Here is a 20,779-nt window from a genome sequence, read left to right as displayed (position 1 = left end):
TTACAAAAATTATCCAAGGGACAGTAATAGGAGATAAACAAGCTATGGGTGATGAGTCACAAGGGTGGCTTCTAAGTGTGCTTGCTTGATCTGTCCATCTGCAGGTGAGGATGCAATGACGGGGGACACCGACAAGTACCTTGGTCCGCAGGACCTTAAGGAGCTGGGAGATGACTCCCTACCTGCTGAGGGCTACGTGGGCTTTAGTCTTGGGGCCCGGTCTGCCAGGTATGATATTGTTGCTGTTTTTCATAGCTTTCACTTAAAACAACCATAATGGGTCATGAACCAACCTCATTTTCATCTTCCACACGGCCCCAGAGCGTGCCCTTTGAATGGCAATGTGAATTTCGTGAAATGTTCTCAATTTAAACATACATGCTGTGCTATTTTTTTTTCTCTCGTGGTTTTCAGTCCTTAATTGCATGTGGTTGGACATGTTAAGCATTTGTTTTTTTCCACACTTTTTAGTCATGCTTCAAGCACAGTAGCACATGAACTCACAGAGAACCAATCTGGGCATATCTTTCAAAATTAAAGTTGTGTTCCATACTGAAAAAACAAAAATCTAGTTGCCAGATGAGTAGGATTGTTGATTGTTCCTTTCTGGTTGAAAGAATTAATTCATGTTTAAGAGTTGAGAGACAGCAACATTGGAAAAAAACTATATTTATTAATATATTCTACCATGTACAGGCAATCTCTTGTAAATAAAACAGTCCATTTATTTCTTTGAGAAAAGACCAGTTAGGAGTGTTAACGGGGACTTATCAAAAGTCACAGGTGGGAATGGAGGTAAAAATCCTTATAACTGAAGCATAAAACTTTTGTATGTGGAAAACTTTGACTCAAACATTTCTTACACCACCCTGCAAGAAACAGGACCTTGCCCACACTGTGGGGACTTCTTTTTCCCTGGTATGGATTAACAGAATGTTTGCTGACAGTCAAGTTATTTTAAAGCTAATAATTAAACCTTCCACGCCAGAGCCCTGAGGACATTTTCCTATGGTTTAAGGATCTGTTGTGAAAAGTTTCATTGTCTAATAGTAAACTGCATTTCCCACAGAGTAAACCTCGGGATTCATTCCCACGGGGGTTGGTGGGGTCAGTTTAGATACTGGCTTGATCTTGCTTTGAGTTCACCTTTTTTAAAAATAGAATTTTAAGCCTCACGTAACTTAGTAGAAGCTTCCTTTGTCTTTGTACATTTCCTGAAAGGCTTTCTGCTCTGACTGCAGCAGGTGTCACTAGCAAGATCAGGGACATTTTTAAAATATGCGGTATTTCAGGAATCACAGAGAACATCAAGTTACAAGTGGAAATGTGCACATTCTGCAAGGACCTGCGACTGTCCCTGTTTCTGTTTATTTAGAGTTCTGTAGATTTGTACTCCTGAAACTAGCTGCTCTCGCTCTCTTCCTTACATCCTGTAAATCCATCCTCTGTAGAAAATGATAGCAGCTGCCATCCACTGAGATGTCAAACCCGAGTGTGGCCTCTTGTCATTTCTTTCTTGATAAGGCTTTTATATGTCTGATCTTGGTTGCACTGTTATTTGTTGCTATTCTATGTGAGTCATTCTTTTTTTGTATATATTGGCTCATGTTATGCTCAGAGGCAAACATTTTTTTAAAGTATAAAGCTGATATTTTTGAAGCACATAGTCCAGCGCTGTACCAATCAAGTCAATTATTCTGAGTGTAACAGTTAAGAAGGACTACATTAAATGTGTGATTCATCCAACCATAACATTTTTTCTTTTCTTCCCTGTCTGATTTTTTTTTTGCATTCTATTTCTCTTGTTTTATTTATTAAAAATACTTTAAAAATAGTCCCAAGATAAGGTAAGACATGGCGCTTTCGTGGTGTGTCTGTGCCCTTCCCTCGCTCATTTTCTCATTTTATTTTCTTCAGCATCGTGCTGTGCTGTGCTGTGCTACCTGCCATGTGCTTTCTTTTTCTTTTATTTAATGTTTTCCTGCTCAGCTTTAGGAAGTCAGTTTGTGATTAAGAAAGTCAGCAGAGAAGTAAACCTTTGGACAGAAGTTTTGCTTAAGGAAGAGTGGCTGAGTACTTGAGGACCACTACCCCTTCCCAGACTGTGTGCATTGCATGCCCCATTGAAGAAGCTCCCTGTGAGCTGGTCTGAGGAGGGCTTGTTTGTGGGTTGCTATTCACTCGATTCGTGCTAGATGCAGTTGCATTTTAGGTTCCAAAGCATGTTTTCTGTTTTTGTTTTTTAACGCTTCCTGCGTTTAACACTTGGGATGCACTGATGGCTACAGATAATGTAGTAGGCATTAAAAACTACTGCGTACACTCCAGGCCCCACCCCCGCATTCTCAATACTTTGAGCTCCTGGAAGCGCTCTGATGATTCACGGATTCAGAGTGAAGCTTTGTAAGTTTCATGGGCTCCCTCTGCCTGATGTTAATTGTTCTGGAATGATCAGAAATAGGAATTTTAGGTATTGAGTCAGATGGAGACAACTTTAGGTCTTTCTGCTGATAGTCGCCCCCCCCACCTCACCCCAAGACCAGGCTCTGTTCTGGTTTGCTCACAGACAAATAAAAAGGAGAGGATGTTGGGGAAACACAAAAAATAAAAATAAACCTTCCACACACTTGAAACAGAAATTAAAATAAATATGTAACCACTTAAAAAAACTTTTACATGTTTGTCCACATATGCAGCAGAACTGTCTCATGCTCATGTATGTCTGATGTGACTGTGTCATGTGGTGGACATCATCACCTGAAGAGAAGGACCTTGGATCTAGAGCAGTGCATCTTGGTGCCTCTCCAGCCCCATGAGGGGAGACAAGGAATGTGAAAGAGACAACATATATTAATATTTATATTTAAGTTAAAATTAATTATGATCTGAAGCTCAGCTCTTTGGCCATGCTAGGCATACTTAACGGGCAGCAGTCACTGATCTTTGATGCGATTTAACCCATCACCATCCTTGTACAAATTTCTGCTCAGGGGCAACTTTTACTGTATTTGGGAGAGACTAAAAATAGCAGTTCCCAAAAGAAATATGTGCACCCGAAACAAGGAGGCTAAAGGAAGAGTGGTGAGTCCTGTGGCCTGCTAGGACAGCTTCTCTACACCACGGAAATGCCATCATTCAACCCCAGTTAGTAAATATTTGCTGACTGATTTTGATACTGACTAGAATGTTCTGAGTCAAGGAGATCAGTCTGAGATTCGGAGAAAACAGAGACTCGAATCCTAAAATCCTAACAGAATACTTGCGCTCACCTACATAAGCTCTTAGAATAGTATGTGTAATGTCAGGGGCTTGTGGCCACCTTCAGGGAATTGTTCTCACAAGTATCCAGTGAGGAAGAGAAATGGCCTGGTGCAAGGTGGGGATCATTCATTGTTGACCTCTTTGCCCTTTCCCTAGTCTGGCAAGACCAACGTCAAGGTATGACTTACTCAGCCAGTAAAGACATGATAAGTCACATTTAGATCCAGACAGTTAATCAGCTAAGAAGGCAGTGAAAGAGAAAAAAGGTGCTAACTGCCCATGGTCCTCATCCCTGCACTAAAGAGGACCCCAAAATAAAAAGGGCTGGTGCCCATCATGCTGGTGATGGCTACTCCATGCCTGGAAACCTGGCTCTAGACTTCCCCTAAGCAGTTTGATACTCTGCAGCTCTTGTTTCAAGGGCAAGATGGGAAGTCTCATACCTCACTAGAAAAACAAAGTTCTTTGAAGGCAGCCTGCTAGGTGAGGTAGGGAGGTGAGTGGGAGCTGACCCTAGAGCAGTTACTACAGCCACCACTCTCCTGCCCAGAAGATCCCTAAGACTAGATTAACATTCACCTACTCTTTGTATAACTTATATGGATGGATGAATGGTCACCATGGTAACATGGTATAATGCCCTCCTACTGCTCCTTACTCTACTGACTTTAGGTGAGGGTTCAGTATGGGCCATGGGGAAGCTGCATCCTGGCAAGTTCAGGGGCCCCATCAAGATTTGAAAGAATCTTAAAAAATAGTAAGAGGAACAAACAATAAAAATTAAATAAGCCAAGGAAGAATGGGGTATTTGCAGGAAAAACCCAAAAGGAAGAGCACGGGGAATTTCAGTGTCTCCTGGAAGGTAGAAAGAGACGCAGAGCAGTGCATGCAGATATCTTCGTTTCTCCCTTCTGGAAATTTTGAGTAGCGACTACAAGCCAGAGCGCACCATATGTTAAGCTCATAGCTCGCTTCCAAAGACTTAAAACAGACTCATTCCCAGCAGACACAATTCCATTCAACTGTGCAAAGCCAACAAATAAAGAGCAGAAAGATAGGCAGCTCTGACGTGAGCTCCAAGTCTAAAAAGAACCCCTCAAATGATCAGTTAGGTAGAGGTTTCATGTTTCATGTTGGTTCCACTTCATTGCGAAACTTCCAAATTTGTCATACATCTCATCTCATAGATCTTATACTGATTGGCTGAATTTCAAACACAACCTTATCACTGAGTGTGTGCCTGGTACATGTCCTCAAAGAATTTTGTTTTTGATGATGTCCCTTCAAAAAAGACATTCTGTTGATATTGTTAGCCATCTTGCCTGTTCTTACAGCTGCATGCATTAACCTTTTTCTCATTCACCCCATCACCATCTCCACTGTTGCATGGTAACTGTAAATACAACAGCCTCCGCTCCTTCAGTTCGGATAGGTCGTACACGCTCAACAGAAGCTCCTACGCGCGGGACAGCATGATGATCGAAGAACTTCTCGTGCCCTCCAAAGACCAGGTATGTCCTGCCGAGAGCTGCTCTTTGGCTGTCAGGCTTCCCTTTACTTGCTCCCATCAAACTCCGTATCCTGAAATACTCTCTGTATATCTACATGGTTCACTTTGCCCTACCAAGCTAGTCAACTGTACCGTGATCTCACGTGTCTATCTTTTGCAAGCAAGTTCTGCACATCCCACAGAGGGGAGCTCAGGAAGTCCTAGAAAAGGCGTAGAGATTTTTCTCATCGCCAGGGCAAATTTATTAAATATTGCATGCTTTCTATCTTTTTTAATTCATAAAAATTGTGTGGATGAGTGCATGTGGATGTGTGGGAGCGAGTGTGTCACAGCATGCATGTGGAGGTTAGGGGCGACCTGGAAGTGTTGGTTCTCTCCTCCCACCCTGTTTGACACAGGGTCTCTTCTTATTGATTTGCTGTGGGAAGGGCCAGTCCAGCTGTCCCCCAAGTTTTGGGATTCTTCTAGCCCCATCTCCCATTGCTGTAGGCACATATAATCAAATTTAGGTCAGGAGGCATGCAGAGCCAGCACCTCTAGGTGCTAAGTGACTCCCCAGTCACATTATATATTAGTATACATTATATATGGAGAGTCAGTAGTAATTGTTAGCTAAGGTGGCTACACTGGACTTACATAGGTGTTTGGTAAGAAAACTATGTATAAGTGTTGGAATTTGCTAGAATTTTCTAAATCTTTTTGTGTGTTGTGGGGGGGGGTGCTCATGCTATGGTACATGTATCTTCAGGTGTTCGTCTGTGCCTTCTACCTTGAGGCAGGGGCTCTTGTTGGCCACTGTGTTTACAAGCATCCAGGATTCTCCTACATCCACTTTCCATCTTGCCATGGGCAAATTGGGATTATAAGTGTGTGCAACTGCTCCTGGCTTTATTGGGTTCTGGGGATCCCAATTGAGATCGTCTGCCTTGCACAAGTCTTTTAACTCACTAAGCCATCTTTCCAGGCCAGTAGAATTATTATTCTTTTCTTTTACTTTGGTTTTCAAGGGCTGCACTCTAGCCCAAGCTGACCTGGAATTCACTATGTACTCTCAGGGTGACCTCGAACTGATGGAGAGCCTCCTACCTCTGCCTCCCAAGTGCTGGGATTAAAGGTGTGCACCACCATGCCTGGGTAGGATTATTTTTAATAAACACAGGGAGGCTAGTTGGTCATGTCTTTTACCCCTCAGTCTCCACACTGCCTGTGATGGGTCTTTGCTGTCACTTCTGTCACAGTATCATGCTTTCTTCCAGCTCTCAGCTGGGTTCATTCAATGTCTGTGGAATTTCTGCTTTCCAGCAATCATGGTTGAACAGGTATTGGGCTGATGTAAGAAGTTTCAGCAATAAAATCTTGCTGCATATGGACTAGAAATGTCTCTAGAATGTTGTGTAGACTCACAGGACCTGGCTTCAAGCATACACAGCAGAGATAAATGGAGCTGGACTACAAAGCTAATTGGAGGAGCTGGGGAGATGGCTTGGCAATTAAAGGCACTTGCTTGCAGAGCCTGCCAGCCTGGGTTCAATTCCCCAACCAGCCACATAAACTATGATATGAAAAGTGGCACAAGTGCTTGTTATTCTCTTTACACTGGTAAATGACCCTGGCAAACACACACACATGTATGTATGCATGCATGCACATATACACAAATAATTAAAAAAAAAACGTAAACTACTTTGAAAGTAGCTTGTTGATATCTAAGTAATGTAAGTCACTGTCAACATCATACTACACTTGTTTTTGTCACAACACAAGGAAGGTGACTTCAAGCTGATGAGTGACAGTCACTCATGTCTAGGCTTGAGGTAAGAAAAGGTTGTCAGACTTTAGGAACTCCCACATGTCTGGAGATGTTGATGTGAGACGTATGGATGCCCATTGTACTTTGCAAGGACCTGCAATGACTATTACACTATTTCACTATAAATAGTGTAATGACATTACACTATTTAGAACATTCTTAGCAAGCTGGTCTTACCAATGTAAATAGAGGCTGTTCAGTGTTTGGTCAGAAATGTTAAAAAATCATTTGTAAAATGATCATGTTGATAGTGTGTCACGAGTTCTAGGTGGGTGTAATTGTAAGAGGAGATCCTTTGTCAGAGATCATGAAGGTGTGCCAGGGGCTGGCTGAGGGTTCTAGAGAACTCCATCTTGGTTATCTGTGATGTGCAATCTGCTCTGGTTACCCTGATATTTTCATGCTTCAAATTGGGTGATATATGAATAGATCCATTTATAACATTTAAGCTTAAAAAACCCGGTTGCTCTCCACATCCTAAGAAAACCCTTCAAAACTTGCACTATTAAAGGTGAAAGGAAAGCCAGGTGTGGTGGCATACACCTTTAACCCAGCATGCGAGAGGCTGAGGTAGGAGGTTCGCCGTGAGTTTGAGGTCACTCTGAGACTCTGTAGTGAATTCCAGGTCAAAACCCTACCTCAAAAATGAAATAAAATAAAGGTGGAAGGAGACTCTGGAGGATCAGTGACACTTTGCTTTAATATAAAACATATATGAGGGATTCTGATTAGACATAATTATGGTTAATATTTCTGACTGAAATTGTGGTTTTGCTGTCCAGCACCACTTTCACCACCATAGTATAGCCATCCACCTCTCACCTTGTGCACACCGGCATTCAAGTGATAGATGGATGTCTGCAGTGTTGTGGTAAAAACAGGCCTCTAAGAGTTTGCACATATTGTCTGTTTGCTGTTACCAAGACATAGGTATAATGGAGGTGACACCATGTATGTAGAACTAAAGACTTGTGAAAGGAAGGTCAAGAAGTTTCAAGCTAAACCTGATGCTCTTAAAGCTGGTTTGTTGTGTCAGTCTTAGAAACATCTTTGTGGACATCAAGAACACTTCTGTAAACACAGGGCGTTGAGAGACTTTGGAAAAGAATTGACAACTGGGCTGGAGAGATGGCTTAGTGATTAAAATGTTTGCTGCAAAGCAAAGAACTGAGGTTAAATTCCTTCGGACCCACATAAGCCAGATGCACAGGGTGGTGCATGCATCTGGAGTTCGTTGGCAGTGGCTGGAGGCCCTGGTGTGTCCATTCTCTCTCTCTATCTTTCTGTAAATAAAAATTAAAATATTTAAAAGAGTTGACAACTGTTTTCTTTAGGAACCACCTAACATTACTCAGGACCCAACAGGTCCATAGTACAACTAGAAACATTCAACAGCGGATTCTGTCATCGGTCTTCTTAGTGGTGGTGCTAGCGTTAACGTTATGCAGGTATCTCTATGTTGTTGGGGAATGCAGAGTGACATGTTTGGAAACTAGCTAATCAGGAAGTCATTTCTTTATATGAAATCCACAGTGAGGGAAGCAACATAGCCAATGTGGTAAGATGTCAGTCGTGGGGTCTAGGTGGAATAATCTATATATGATTTGTTACAACTTTATGTGACCACCTTCACAAAAAAGCAAACAAAAAGAAGGAAGGGAAACGGAAAGATGTGTGGCAACTGGAGTTCCTTGTGTCTGCTTCATTATGGAGGAAGGAAAAGGCTGGAAAGACCCATCATCAAAGAAGAGTGCCAGGACATGGTGTGGGACGTGAGAGAAGTGTTTGCTTCTCCAGGGCTCAGATGCACTCGAAGTTAAATTGAATGGCCAAGCACGAGGAGTCTGAGCCGGGTGTGGTGCGCAAGCCTTTAATCCCAGCACGCAGGAGGCAGAGGTGGGAGGCTCGATGTTAGTTCAAAGCCACCCTGAGACTACATAGTGAATTCCAGGGCAGCCTGGGCTGGAGTGAGACCCCACCTTGAAAAACAGAACAAAATAAAATAAAAAGAATGAGTCCATTTTACTTGTCTTGGGTTCTGCCCTTTTGCATTTCAAACCATCGCTTCCCTGTGGTGGTGGTTGCGTTATTGGAAAGCACAGATTAAAAGTTTGACATGCTCAGAATTCATAAAGCCATGATCCAGGGCTTACTGTCAGATCTTAAAGCTGCACTGTCATGGTCTAGATAGAATTGCTGTGAAAAGTCAAGGTGGAAAATGAACAGAAATTAATTCTGGGTGAACTTTCTACCAGAGCAGACCTCACCCATATAAAGCAGCCATGGCGTCATCGTCCTACTGACTCATCAGTTTGCACATTAACCAGTTAAAGTTCAGTTGAGACATGGGGTGATAGGTAAAGTGTCATGCCAGAATCCCAGGGCTTCTTCCTGGGTGAAGGCAGATGTGGATACTGTTCTGGGGAGGGAAATGAGAGAAATAATGCTCGCTTCCACATTCCCGGCTGAGCCTTAATCATAGCTAGTCTGTCCACCACTCCATCTCCTTTTTATTTTCTTGCTTGTGCATGTATGTGCGTGTGTGTGACACATAGGTGTGAGGATGCACATGGGGAGGCCAGAGGTTGAAGCTGGATGTCTTCCTCCATTGCTCTCTCTCTCTTTATTTATTTATTTTTTTAGGTAGGGTCTTGCTGTAGCCCACATTGACCTGGAATTCCCTGTGTATTCTCAGGCTGGCCTCAAACTCACAGCAGTCCTACCTCAGCCTCCTAAGTGCTGGGATTAAAGGTGTGTGCCACCACGCCCGGCCTCTGTCTTATTTTTTGAGACAACACTAGAGCTCTGATTCGACTAGCTGGTTAGCCATTGAGTCCTCCTCTCTCTGGCTCCCACACACTAGTGTGACAGGCACACAGTTATTACACAGGGACTAGGGGTCCCCAAACTCAGCAAGCACGTGACCCACTGAGCATCCACCTCCCTATCCCTCACGACCTGACATTTTGAGCTTTGATACTTGACTGTCCGTGAACTCTCCTGCTTTTTGTAAGTTTCCCATTACCTGTTCATCCAGAGTCACCTGGAAATAGGCTTCTGTACATGACAGTGTAAGTAGAATGTCAGATGCAGTCATCAGCAGAGCATGCAAAATGTGCCTGCTTGTGAGAATCGCAGAGAGAACTTTTAGAAACACAGCCCTTAGTTGCTGACTCAGTTGGCCTGGGTAGGGGCCGGGCATTGCATTTTCAGTGCACTCTAGTCAACTGCTGCTGATTTATCCGGTTCTGAACTGTGGCTGAACATGTCCGCGAGGCCACACTTCCACAGCTGGGTTCCTGGGCATGTGTGTTTTGTCCTGCTCCAGGGGAGGTGGTCTTGGAGGTGCCTCTAGTGAGGAGCTGCTGGTCAGCATCTGTGCCTGCAGGCTTTATGTCTGCCCCCCACCCCCCACCGCCCATGTCCTCCACACCCACTGATTCAAATTGTCATTTGTCATCATCCCTAAACAATACAACATGACAATTATTTTCATCATATCAGAGTCATAAATACGATAGACATGATTTAAAGTATGCATGAGAAGGGGCTGGGATATGGATAGAATGCTAGGCTGGCGTGCATGAAGCAATGAGTTCCAGCCCCCATACTACTTCACCTAGGCATGGTGGCAAATACTTTTAAGAGGAGGGAAGAGGATTAGGAGTTCAAGATCACCCTCAGTGATATACGTTGAGGTCAGCCTGGGCCAAATGAGACCTTATCTCAAAAAAATGCACAATTGCACAACTAGGGCTGGAGAGATGGCCTAGCAGTTAAGCACTTGCCTGTGAAGCCTAAGGTCCCCGGTTCAAGGCTGCATTCCCCAGTCCTCATGTAAGCCAGATGTACAAGGTGGCTCATGCACCTGGAATTCGTTTGCAATGGGTAGACCTTGATGCACCCATTCTCTCTCTCTCTCTTGCTCTCAAATAAATAAAAATAAACAACAAATAAAATTATAGGGCTGGAGAGTTAGCTCAGCAAAGCCTCTGAACAAGATTCGATTTCCCAGGACCCACATAAGCGAGATGCACAAGGTGGTGCATGTGTTTGGAGTTTTTTTTGCAGCAGCTGGAGGCCCTGGAGCCTCCATTTTCTCAATCGGTCTCTCTTTCCTCTCTCTATCCCTAAATATATATATTTTAAAATGTTTAAAACAGTTATAGTTAGGTAGCTAGCTAGATGGATGAGTGAGTAAGTGGATGGATGGATGGATGGACGGACGGACGGACAGGTGAGTTGGTGGATGGATATGTAGGTAGATAGATGTGTGGGTGTGTGGATAGATGGATATATAGGTATATAATAAAATGTATATATGTATGTATTGTATAGAGGGAGGGATGATAAAGTGTATGAAAGGATATTTGTATGGATTATGCAAATATTGCACCTAAAGGATGTGAGCGCTAGAGATTTGGGTCTTTACAGAGAGGGCCAAGTCCTAGAATAAATCTCCCAGGGATCCCAAGGGACAGTTGTATATCGATCAGCCACTGTTCACCACGTTAGTTTTCCTAACCTCACATGTTTGCGTGCCAGGTTGGCTTGGAGCTCCGTCTGTGTTTGGAAATGCTCCTATCCAAGTAGGTGTTCAAAAAGAATGAGGCTGAGTCTAAACTGAAGTGCGACCATCTGGGATGAATGTCCCCGGTATTGTTATCCTTGTGACATAACGACTGAGAACACCTGCCTGGTGTGGCTTATGTAATTACCCTCTAGGAGCCAGCCCAGCCCAGCCACCAGAGGTGTCATGGTGACAATGCTTACCATAGTGAAGACATGTCGCTCTGAGCTCCTACTGTGTGTCGGAGCCATTCCATGTGTGTCACCAGTACTGTTTATAGTTCGCAAAAGAATTTTTGTGCCCCACTAAAAAGATGAAGAACTTGAGGCCACAGGTTTTAACTAGCTCACCCCTGGGGACACTGCTGATAGGTTGCAAAGTCCTTGATGATCTGACTCCAGATTGCCTCACTTGTTTTTGTGTGTGTGTGGTGTGCGTCTGTGTGTGCACACGTGTGTGTACATATATGGAGGCCAGAAGTCAACACTGGGCATTCATCCCAGTCACTTTCCACCTTACCTTTGAACAAGGTCTCTAACCTGGAGCTCACCAATGACTACACTAGCTAGCCAGAAGGTCCCAGAGAACCCCTCCCCAACCTCCCTAGCCATGGGATATCAGAGTGCCACCACCCTGGTATTTACCTGGGTGCTGGGGATCCAAACTCGGGTCCTCACACTTGCATAGCAGGCACTCTCTGATCCATCGCTCCCCCACCCCCTGCCAGGTTGTCTCCTTTTAAACACCTATAGCATGCGCCAACATCGCTCAGCGTGAAGAAAAGAGAGTCACAAGCTCAGGGACTTTATGGCCCATCCTGCGGAATCCAATACTCGCTGGCCCTTCCATATGGATACAGTATGTTTATCTTGGCCCAATGTTTTTTTGGTTTGCTTGTTTTTATGAAGCAAGCTCTCACTCTGTAGCCCAGGCTGACCTGGAACTTGCTCTGTAGCCCAGGCTGGCCTGGAACTCACAGTGATCCTCCTACCTCTGCCTCCCCAGTTTGGGGATTACAGGTGTGAGCTGCCTCATCCAGTTCGGCCCAACTTTTTAGCATTGAAAATTCAATGTTCTTTGTGATGATTTTTTTTTAATTCTAATACTCTTTAATATATAATGTGATTTTAAAACACCTGATGACAACTTATAACCCATTCAGGAACAGGTATGAAGCATGAAGAGCTAAAACATAGGGCATGCAATGTGTCATGGAAGGAATGGAAATATTTGACCTTTGTCCGGCTTTCTGCCTGCACTCACATTGGAGGCACGGCCAGGATCTGGTGGTCATGTGCCCTGCCCACACCCACTTCTGGGTCACGGTAGCCAGAAAGGGGAGAATGCTCGCCTCCTCTCGTCCAAGCACGACGCGCAGACCAGGCCTCTGCACCTTTCTCTTCATTTACACTAGTAACTCAGCTCAGCCTGCCAGTGTCTAATAAACGTGACTTCCCTCTTCAGCTGACACATCAGCTACTGACAGTAGTGAGGTCCGGGGTCAGTAGCCACGTTTCCATGGCAACACAGGAAGTTTCTAGTACCTTAAAAAAGTGCCATTATTTCATGCTTTATTGTTTGATGCCTTCTTGCTAGGGACAGATAAAAATGAATGGTGGCAAGTCAAAAAGGGAGATAACATTTAACAGACTAGCCACAGACTTCCGTGTTTTCTCCTTTTTTGGTGTATGAGTGTACGTGTGTGGTGTGTGTGTGTGTGTGTGTGTGTGTGGTGTGTGTGTGTGTGTGTTGATGTGTGTGTAGGCATGCATGAGCCATGGCACACGTGTGGAGGTCAGAGGACAGTTTTGGATGGCCATTCTTGCCTTCCACCTCCTTGGAGGCAAGATCTCTGTTCACCACTGTGTTCGCCAGCGGCCCCAGCTTCCAGGCAGAGGCTCCTGTCCCTGCCTCGCTTTCCTCCTAGGCCCGCTGCTTGCAGACGCTCATTCTGGGGACCCGGACTCAGGCACGCACGCCTGCACAGTGAGCTCTTTATCAGCTGAGCCATCAGCCCAAAACAACTTTACTATTTCAAGCCAAAATAAATAAACGAACGGAGTGCAGTAGGAAGGACAGCAATCTCTTGCCAGTTAGCCACCATGAAGCCAGTGCCTGCCATTTCTTCTCTGCTTAGGTGCACAGCCTCTCTGCAGAGAGAAACAGGGCAGCTGCGCCCCCACCCTGACCCTCTCTGTCTGGCTTTTTTCCACAGCTCCTTAGAACAGATGGGCCCACGTGGCTGTTGCCTAAGGGAAGTAGGGCCTGCCTTCCAGCAGGCTCCCGTTCTGAAGGCTTAGGGGAAATACTGTATGAACAGTTGTGTTGGGTATGTTTAAATGCCGACCACGGAGATTATCTGCAAAATGTCATCGGATGTGCTACCCATGGTGGCCACCGCTGAAGTGCAGGCAGTGGTCATATCTTCCTCCCTGCAACTCTTCCCTTTGCTCCCATTGCCTAGGGTCCAGTTTTTTTTCTTTCTTTTTTCTTTTCTTTTCTATTTTTTGCTTTTTCATGGTAGGGTCTCATTCTGGTCCAGGCGGACCTGGAATTCACTATGTAGTCTCAGGGTGGCCTCAAACTCTCAGGCATCCTCCTACCTTTGCCTCCTGAATGCTGGGATTAAAGGTGTGTGCCACCACGCCTGGCTTCAGGTTTTTCTTTTTTTGAGAGAGAGAGAGAGAGAGAGAGAGAGAGAGAGAGAGAAAATGAGCGCACCAGGACCTTCAGCCTGCTACAAACTAACTCCAGATGCATGCGCCCCCTTGTGCACATGTGCAACATTGCACACTTGGGTCACTGTGTGTCTGGCTATGTGGGATCTGGAGATTCAAATGCATTCCCAGGCTTCACAGGCAAGTGCCTTAACAGCTAAGCCATCTCTCCAGCTCAAATTTGGTCATTTTTAAAGGTGGGTGTTTGGGTGGGGGGGGGTGTACATTCCATGGCACGCATGTGGCGGTCGGGGACAAGCCCGGGGTGTTTGTCTCTTCCTTCACTCCTGGAGAGCGGAGAGCTCACTGTTCTTTTGCACATGTGTCAGTCAGGCTGGCCCAGGAGCTTCTGGGCTCTGCCTCTCATTGCCAGGAGGGGGTGCTGGGGACGGAACACAGCAGGTTTGTGGTGTAAGTACCTCTGACCAGTGAGCCATCTCTCCAGCCTCCCGCTGTCAGTACAGACACGTGGGCCACTGTGCATCTGGCTTTACGTGGGTGCTGGGGGTTTGAACGCAGACTAGTAGGCTTTAAGCAAGAGCCATCGATCGCTTTAAAGCCGCCTCCCTACCCCAAATTTGATTCTTTTTGAGGTTGGTATGATTTCATATAAATGTCGTCACATGATGTGCAGTGCTCCCTCTGACATCCTAGCAAGTACTGTGTGGACTGGAGGGCCCTCCAGCACAAACGTGTGTTTGCTTTCTCACGGTCCAAGCACAATCTCAGTGATAAGAGGAAGAGCTTGCACCATGGGGAACCTGTGCTAATGGGCTTTCTCTTCTGCTTCTTGTCCCAGCCACTAACCACTCCCACCCACATCCCTGAACCTCCCTGTTTCTTCTGTTTATCAAATTCTAAGGGCAGTTCAGAAATATGCTTGGTGGCAGAAGGTAGCCTCTTGGATTAAAGATTTGCTAGAGATAAGCACCTTGTCTGGTGACATTTAATATCCTGCTTTCTCTCAGCAAAGTGCCTTACCTGCACTGCCTGGGTGACCTATTCAACACCTGGCCGAGATTGGTCAGCAAGATTGCAGGTTGGTTTTTAAAGCAGACAGGTTGGTATTGTGAGTCTTGCAAGAAAGTCAGTTGAGCATCACCAGCTGGATGGTGACACGGTGATTGGCTCAGCTTTCAGCCGACCTTGACTAACCTTCTTTTGTTGAACGTTGTGGCTAAGTTAGCTTGAAATTAATCAGATTTAGAAATCCCAAAGACCCAGGCTTCATTACAGTTTATACACCAAGCTCAAAATGAATCTTAGCTGGGCCAGGAGTGCATGCCTATAATCCCAGATACCCAGGAGACTGGAGCAAGATGATCATGAATTCAGGGTCAGCCTTGAACCCCTAGCCTGGTATACACAGCCAGACCCTTTCTCAAACTGTAAAGAGGCTCAGCAGAAAAGGACTTCACCCAGCATGTGTGAGATCTTAGGATCATTCTCCAATACCAGGGGTTAAAAAGTCCTAAAGGTAATAATATTTGATTTCAAGAAAAAACTATATGCAGAGAAAAAAAAGGACCTGTTTTCCTAATGAGCAAGCCTTTAATTTTTACACTATTGCTTGAATCATTTTTTTTTTAATGTAGTCCAAACATTAAGATCACTGTATAGCAGAGCCTTGGAGCCATGCTGGAATTCTAGGCATGGGTCACCAGCCTTGCCTTGAATCAAGTTTCCTTCTATGCAGGGACTACTTAAAAGAAAGTTTCAAAGTAGTTGTACTAGGTGTTGGAGCAGACCCTCTATCTGGTTAGTCACTTGCCGTTTCTTTTAAAAAGATTTTATTTATTTATTTTCAAGGAAGGAGAGAGATGGAGAGAATAGGTATACCAGTGCCTTCAGGCTCTGCAAATCAATTCCAGGTGCATGGGCCATTCTGTGCATCTGGTCAATCACACCCAGGTCATTAGGCTTGACAGACAAGCTCCTTAACTGCTGACCCATCTCTCCAGCCTTCACTTACCATTTCTCTGAGTATTCACCATAAGGGACAATAGAATATTTAGTGCTGGGCCTGTCACATTTTATATCTCCTTTCATGCTTCCAAGCCACCTTATGAAATAAGTATTATTTCTGTTCCCATCCCCACCCCACCTCAGATTCTATACATAGCTAAGGTTGCTTCAAGCCCACGGTGCAGCCGTGGCTGGCTGGAACACATGGCAAGTCCCTGCCTCAGCCTCCTGAGTGTTGCGTCACTGTCGTGTGCCACCATGCCCACTGAGCTCAGCATGGCCAGTGCCGCTTTACAGACTGGAGCCCGGGCTGAGAAGAGCATGTAATTTCCCCCAGTGTCACAGTGTTTGGCAGAAGAGACATAAGGCGCAGGTCTGTTAGATGCCCGGAGCCCATCTCCAGAATCCTAGATGATGGTGTCACACCAACGTGGCAGATCCTAGTGCAGCCCATCTGCACGGGAAGAGGTCATGTTTTCATGCGGTCTCACTCACTCAGGACTGCGGATCAAGCCCAGGGCATGTACATGGGAGGCAGGTACTATCCTGCTGCGCTCCCTCGACTGTCCTAAGAGCCCACAGCAATATTATGCAGTATTCCTGCTGTGGCTGTCTTTTAACGCAGGGGCGCATTGACTCTCCTTGTGGTCTGAGAAGCAGACAGTCCCTACGAGTTTCCACAGAGGGTTGCAACATTATGAACATGCAAGAACTGGGTCATCTGTGTTTATTTCCATTTAGGTGCACTGGACTCTGATTTGGGCTTCTGTTTGCTTAGCCATGCCCACTTTTCATACAACTTGTGCACGATTCGGATCATCCCATTGTCACAGTGAATTGGGGCAGTTCTTACTATCCACTTAGTGATCAGAGATCCCGTGAGGTGCTGACTTGGGGAGGGGTGTCACAGCCCCACTCACCCCCGCATTCTCTTGTTCACTATGTGGGGACAGGGACACACGCGTGGCTCCTGCCTGCCTTGGCCCTATCCAGTCGCCACTCCCAGGGTCAAGTTCTCCTTGAGAGGCCTTTGCATTCCTGGCCTCCCAGTTTGGTTATGTCATCCAGCTCTCACTCCACTATGCGGAGCGGACCGTTCCTCTGAGCAGACATGCTGAACTGTGTGTGTGACCTGGTGCTAGGAGGTCTGTTAGGTATGTTAGTAACCTGCCAGGACCACGGGTTAATCTGCAGGCTGCACCATGGCAAAAGGGACAGAAAAGGGGCCTGCAGACCCATCTTGATCTTAACCATGACATCTAGCACTGAGGGCTAACAGTCAACAGCCTGGAGAGTTACCTAATGTCCAATGTTAGAACTAACTAGATCATTGGGTCTCTGTCTCTCTGTTTCCTTCTCCTGTCTTCTTTTTCCTTCCTCCTCTCTCTCCTGCCCTCTCTCTTCCCCCTTTCCCCCCCCCCTTTTTCTTCCTTTCCCCCTCCTCCCCCTTCTCTCTCTCTCTCTCCTTTGTATCTAGATACTTATTTCCAGCCCAAGCCATCTGGGTGTGTCCTCGTTGGTAAGGCCAGTGTGTTCTTGCGCTCCACTTTCCTCTGATGAGCAGGGCTAGTGTGGAACTATTTTTGGAAAATATTAAGCTCTTGGAGACAGTGATATCATCATTAGTCAGGCTTTGGACTCTATTGACTAACGTGTATTTTGATTTTAATAGCACTCTTGACATTGCTTCCAAGATGAAAATGATGTGGGTATTCGTGTTATTTTTCACATGGGAGTGCAAGGTCTTAGTGAGTCCATGTAAATTGTTTAATGCAGTATTTGGCTAAGGCCCCTGGATAGCAGGTGTTCACTTTGGGATGTGAAATCTTTGAAGTCTCTCTGGGCTGTGTTTCTTCATGTGTAAAATGAATGTAATTGTAATATTATACCTAGGTCTGAAAGGTTCTGAGGACTCAGAAAAATAAAACCAATGTAAATACATAAGACCATCTTTGCCATTTAGTTGATACATCCTAAGTTCTGGTAGTGATATTTTTTATTTATTTGAGAGAGAGGGAGGGTGGAGAGAATGGGCATGCCAACCAAGGCCTTTAGCCACTGCAAACAAACTCCAGATGTGTGTGCCCCCTTGTGCACATGTGTGATATTGCATGCTTGTGTCACTGTGCATCTGGCTTATATGAGACCTGGAGATTCAAACATGAGTTCTCAGGCTTTGCAGGCAAGTGCCCTAACTGCTAAGCCATCTCTTCAGCCCTGGCAGTGCTATTTTTCTTCTTTAAAAAAGAGGTGTCTGGAGAGATGGCTTAGCAGTGAAGGTGTTTGACTGCAAAGCCAAGGGATCTTGGTTCAATTCTCCAGGACCCACATAAGCCAGATGCACAAAGGGGTACATGTGTCTGGAATTGGTTTGCAGTGGCTGGAGGCCCTGGTGCACCCATATTCTCTCTCTCTCTCCCTCTTTCTGTCTCTCAAATAAATAAATAAAATAGATTTTTAAAGGAGACTAAGATGCTGGGGAGATATGTTAAGCACTTTACTGACTTAGCTAAGCATGAAGACCAGAACTTGGTTCCCAGCACCCGTGTGAGTACTGGGCACCGTGGTGCATGCTTGTAACCCAGGTTCTGGGGAGGTGGAGACAGGCAAGGTCTTGGGCTTGGGGACCCAACAGTCTAGCCTGCTTGGTGAGTTCCAGGTCAGTGAAAGACTCTGAAAAGTGAGCAGCACACCTCACCTAGGATCGTCCTCTGGTGTCCACACGCACACACGTACATTTTCACACTCTCACATACATGGGCGAGGAGTTTAAAGCCAAGCATGGTGGCTCTGGTAGCTGGAGGAGGACTGCCACGAGTTCAAGGCCAGTCTGGACTAAGTAGTAAGTTCAAGCTGTGGCCAGCAGAGCTACATAAGACCTCTGCATCTCAACAACTTAGAAAAGGGACTGAAACATTGTTAGAGCCGGACACCCCTTCCCGTCACTGATTGGGGCTGTTGGTCTGATAGAACATCCCATGAGCATCTTTATAAAGGCCCAACACTTGGCCTAGAGTTGGAAAATCTTTTAATATTTTGCTGCTTTCCCCTCTAAATCATCATATTTTAACAAATTCTCTAGTGTAAATGAGTGTCCTTTGAGAAGTATGAAAGGCTTCCAACCTATGAAGAGACCATATTATAATTCCCTGCCAACACTGGTGTTTGTGCCAGAATTTGACTTGCATTTTCATTAAAAGTCCACTCCATCTAGCCCCCACTTGGAAGATAAGGAAAGAGACACTGAAAGTTAGAGAAAGTACCTTGGATTGTACACCAGAAGTTGGTTTTGGAACAACTCCAACTGGGAGGGATATGAAATAAGACAGTGGTCAACTCCAAGGGTATGGGCTGGAGAGATGGCTTTGCGGTTAAGCTCTTGATTGTGAAGCTTAAGGACCCTGGTTAGAGGCTTGATTCCCCAGGACCCATGTTAGCCAGATGCATAAGGGGGCGCACACATCTGGAATTCCTTTGCAGTGGCTGGAGGCCCTGGTACATCTATTCTTTCTCCCCCCCCCCCCCCCCCTCTCTCTCTCTCTCTCTCTCTCTCTCTCTCTCTCTCTCTCCCCTTCCTCCATCTTTCTCTCTCTGTTGCTCTCAAATAAATAAATTAAAAACCCATGAGAAAAGAAAAGGAGGCAGCTTGTAGGTGGGCTTCCTGACTGGGCCAAGGGGGCTGCTGACTGAATATAAGCCGCAGCCTTGACGCCGTGGCTGTGCAGAGAGCAGGGCGGCCAATGTTTGTGCCCCGGCCAGGAGGATAGAAACTGGACCTGAGCCAGTCCTCCCAGCTCCCTGCCCCAGATGGACCATTCAGATCATTAGTCCACATCGTCAGGGTCAAAGTGCAAGGGGCGCATTCAGTTCCATCCCACTCCGGAGAGGGCACCATGTAGCCTCCCCGTGGTAACAAATGACAAAAACACTTTCCAAATTCAGTCCGAGGGCAGCTTCAAAGCTCAGCTCCTCCTCACACTGGGCTGCACCTCTTCTTGCTCCAGGAACTCTGGGAGCCAGCACAACTGCAAGGGTTTTCGTTGTGTTCCTTTTTTTTGAGACAATGTCTCATATAGCCGCAAACTCACCATGCAACCAGAGAGGATGACAAGGACTTCTGACCATCCTGCCTCTACCTTCCATGTCCGAGGATTACAGGTGTGTGCACACCAGGGGTAGGTGGTTCTGGGGATGAAAGCCAGGACTTCATGCATGTGAAGCAAGCACTCTGCCAACTGAGCTCCATCCCTAGTTGCTACTTCAGTTAACCATCATCCTCTAAGGCGTTCTTACCATTTTAATACCTTGGTCTGTTACAAAGTGGGGCAAAGGCTCGTCTTGGGTACCATGGTGCCCTGCACAGTAAGGGATCAGAACATGTTAAAATTTGTACATTAGAGTCAGGCGTGGTGGCACATGCCTTTAATCCCAACACTCCAGAGGCAGAAGGACACCGCCTTCCCCCCGCCATGAGTTCAAGGCCACTCTGAGACTACATAGTGAATTCCAGGTCAGCTTGGGCTAGAGCAAGTCCCTACTTAGAAAAAATAAAATATAAATAGTAAATAAAATAAAATTCATACATTAAAAAAATAAGTAAATAGCCAGGTGTGGTGGTGCGCACCTTTATTCCCAGCACTTGAGAGGCAGTAATTCCATATCAGCCTGAGCTCGAGTGAGACCCTACCTCAAAAAACCAAAAATAAAATTAAAAATAACAAAAGTAAATAGCTGAAGTCAGTTTTTTAATTTTTTAATTTATCGGGCTGGAGAGATGGCCTAGCGGTTAAGCACTTGCATGTGAAGCTTTAAGGACCCTGGTTCAAGGCTTGATTCCCCAGGACCCATGTTAGCCAGATGCACAAGGGGGCGCATGCGTCTGAAGTTTGTTTGCAGTGACTGGAAGCACTGGTGCGCCCACTCTCTGTCTATCTGCCTCTTTCTCT

At 45.6% G+C, this 20,779-nt stretch overlaps 1 protein-coding gene across 10 annotated transcripts in view; it reads left to right on the top strand.

Moving 5' to 3' along the window:
- Ank3 (ankyrin 3) overlaps nucleotides 1-20,779 on the top strand; it is a 312,648-nt gene that overhangs the window by 221,951 nt on the left and 69,918 nt on the right. For all 10 annotated transcript variants that reach the window (XM_045137121.1, XM_045137120.1, XM_045137119.1 and 7 more), the window contains 2 exons: nucleotides 105-228; nucleotides 4,670-4,772. In XM_045137121.1, coding sequence (XP_044993056.1) covers nucleotides 105-228; nucleotides 4,670-4,772 — 227 coding nt within the window. The remainder of the gene's footprint in view (nucleotides 1-104; nucleotides 229-4,669; nucleotides 4,773-20,779) is intronic.

Source organism: Jaculus jaculus, chromosome 18, assembly GCF_020740685.1.
Source record: "Jaculus jaculus isolate mJacJac1 chromosome 18, mJacJac1.mat.Y.cur, whole genome shotgun sequence".
Classification (NCBI taxonomy): domain Eukaryota; kingdom Metazoa; phylum Chordata; class Mammalia; order Rodentia; family Dipodidae; genus Jaculus; species Jaculus jaculus.
Note: the sequence above shows the minus strand (reverse complement) of the source record. Positions and strands in the feature narration are given on the sequence as shown.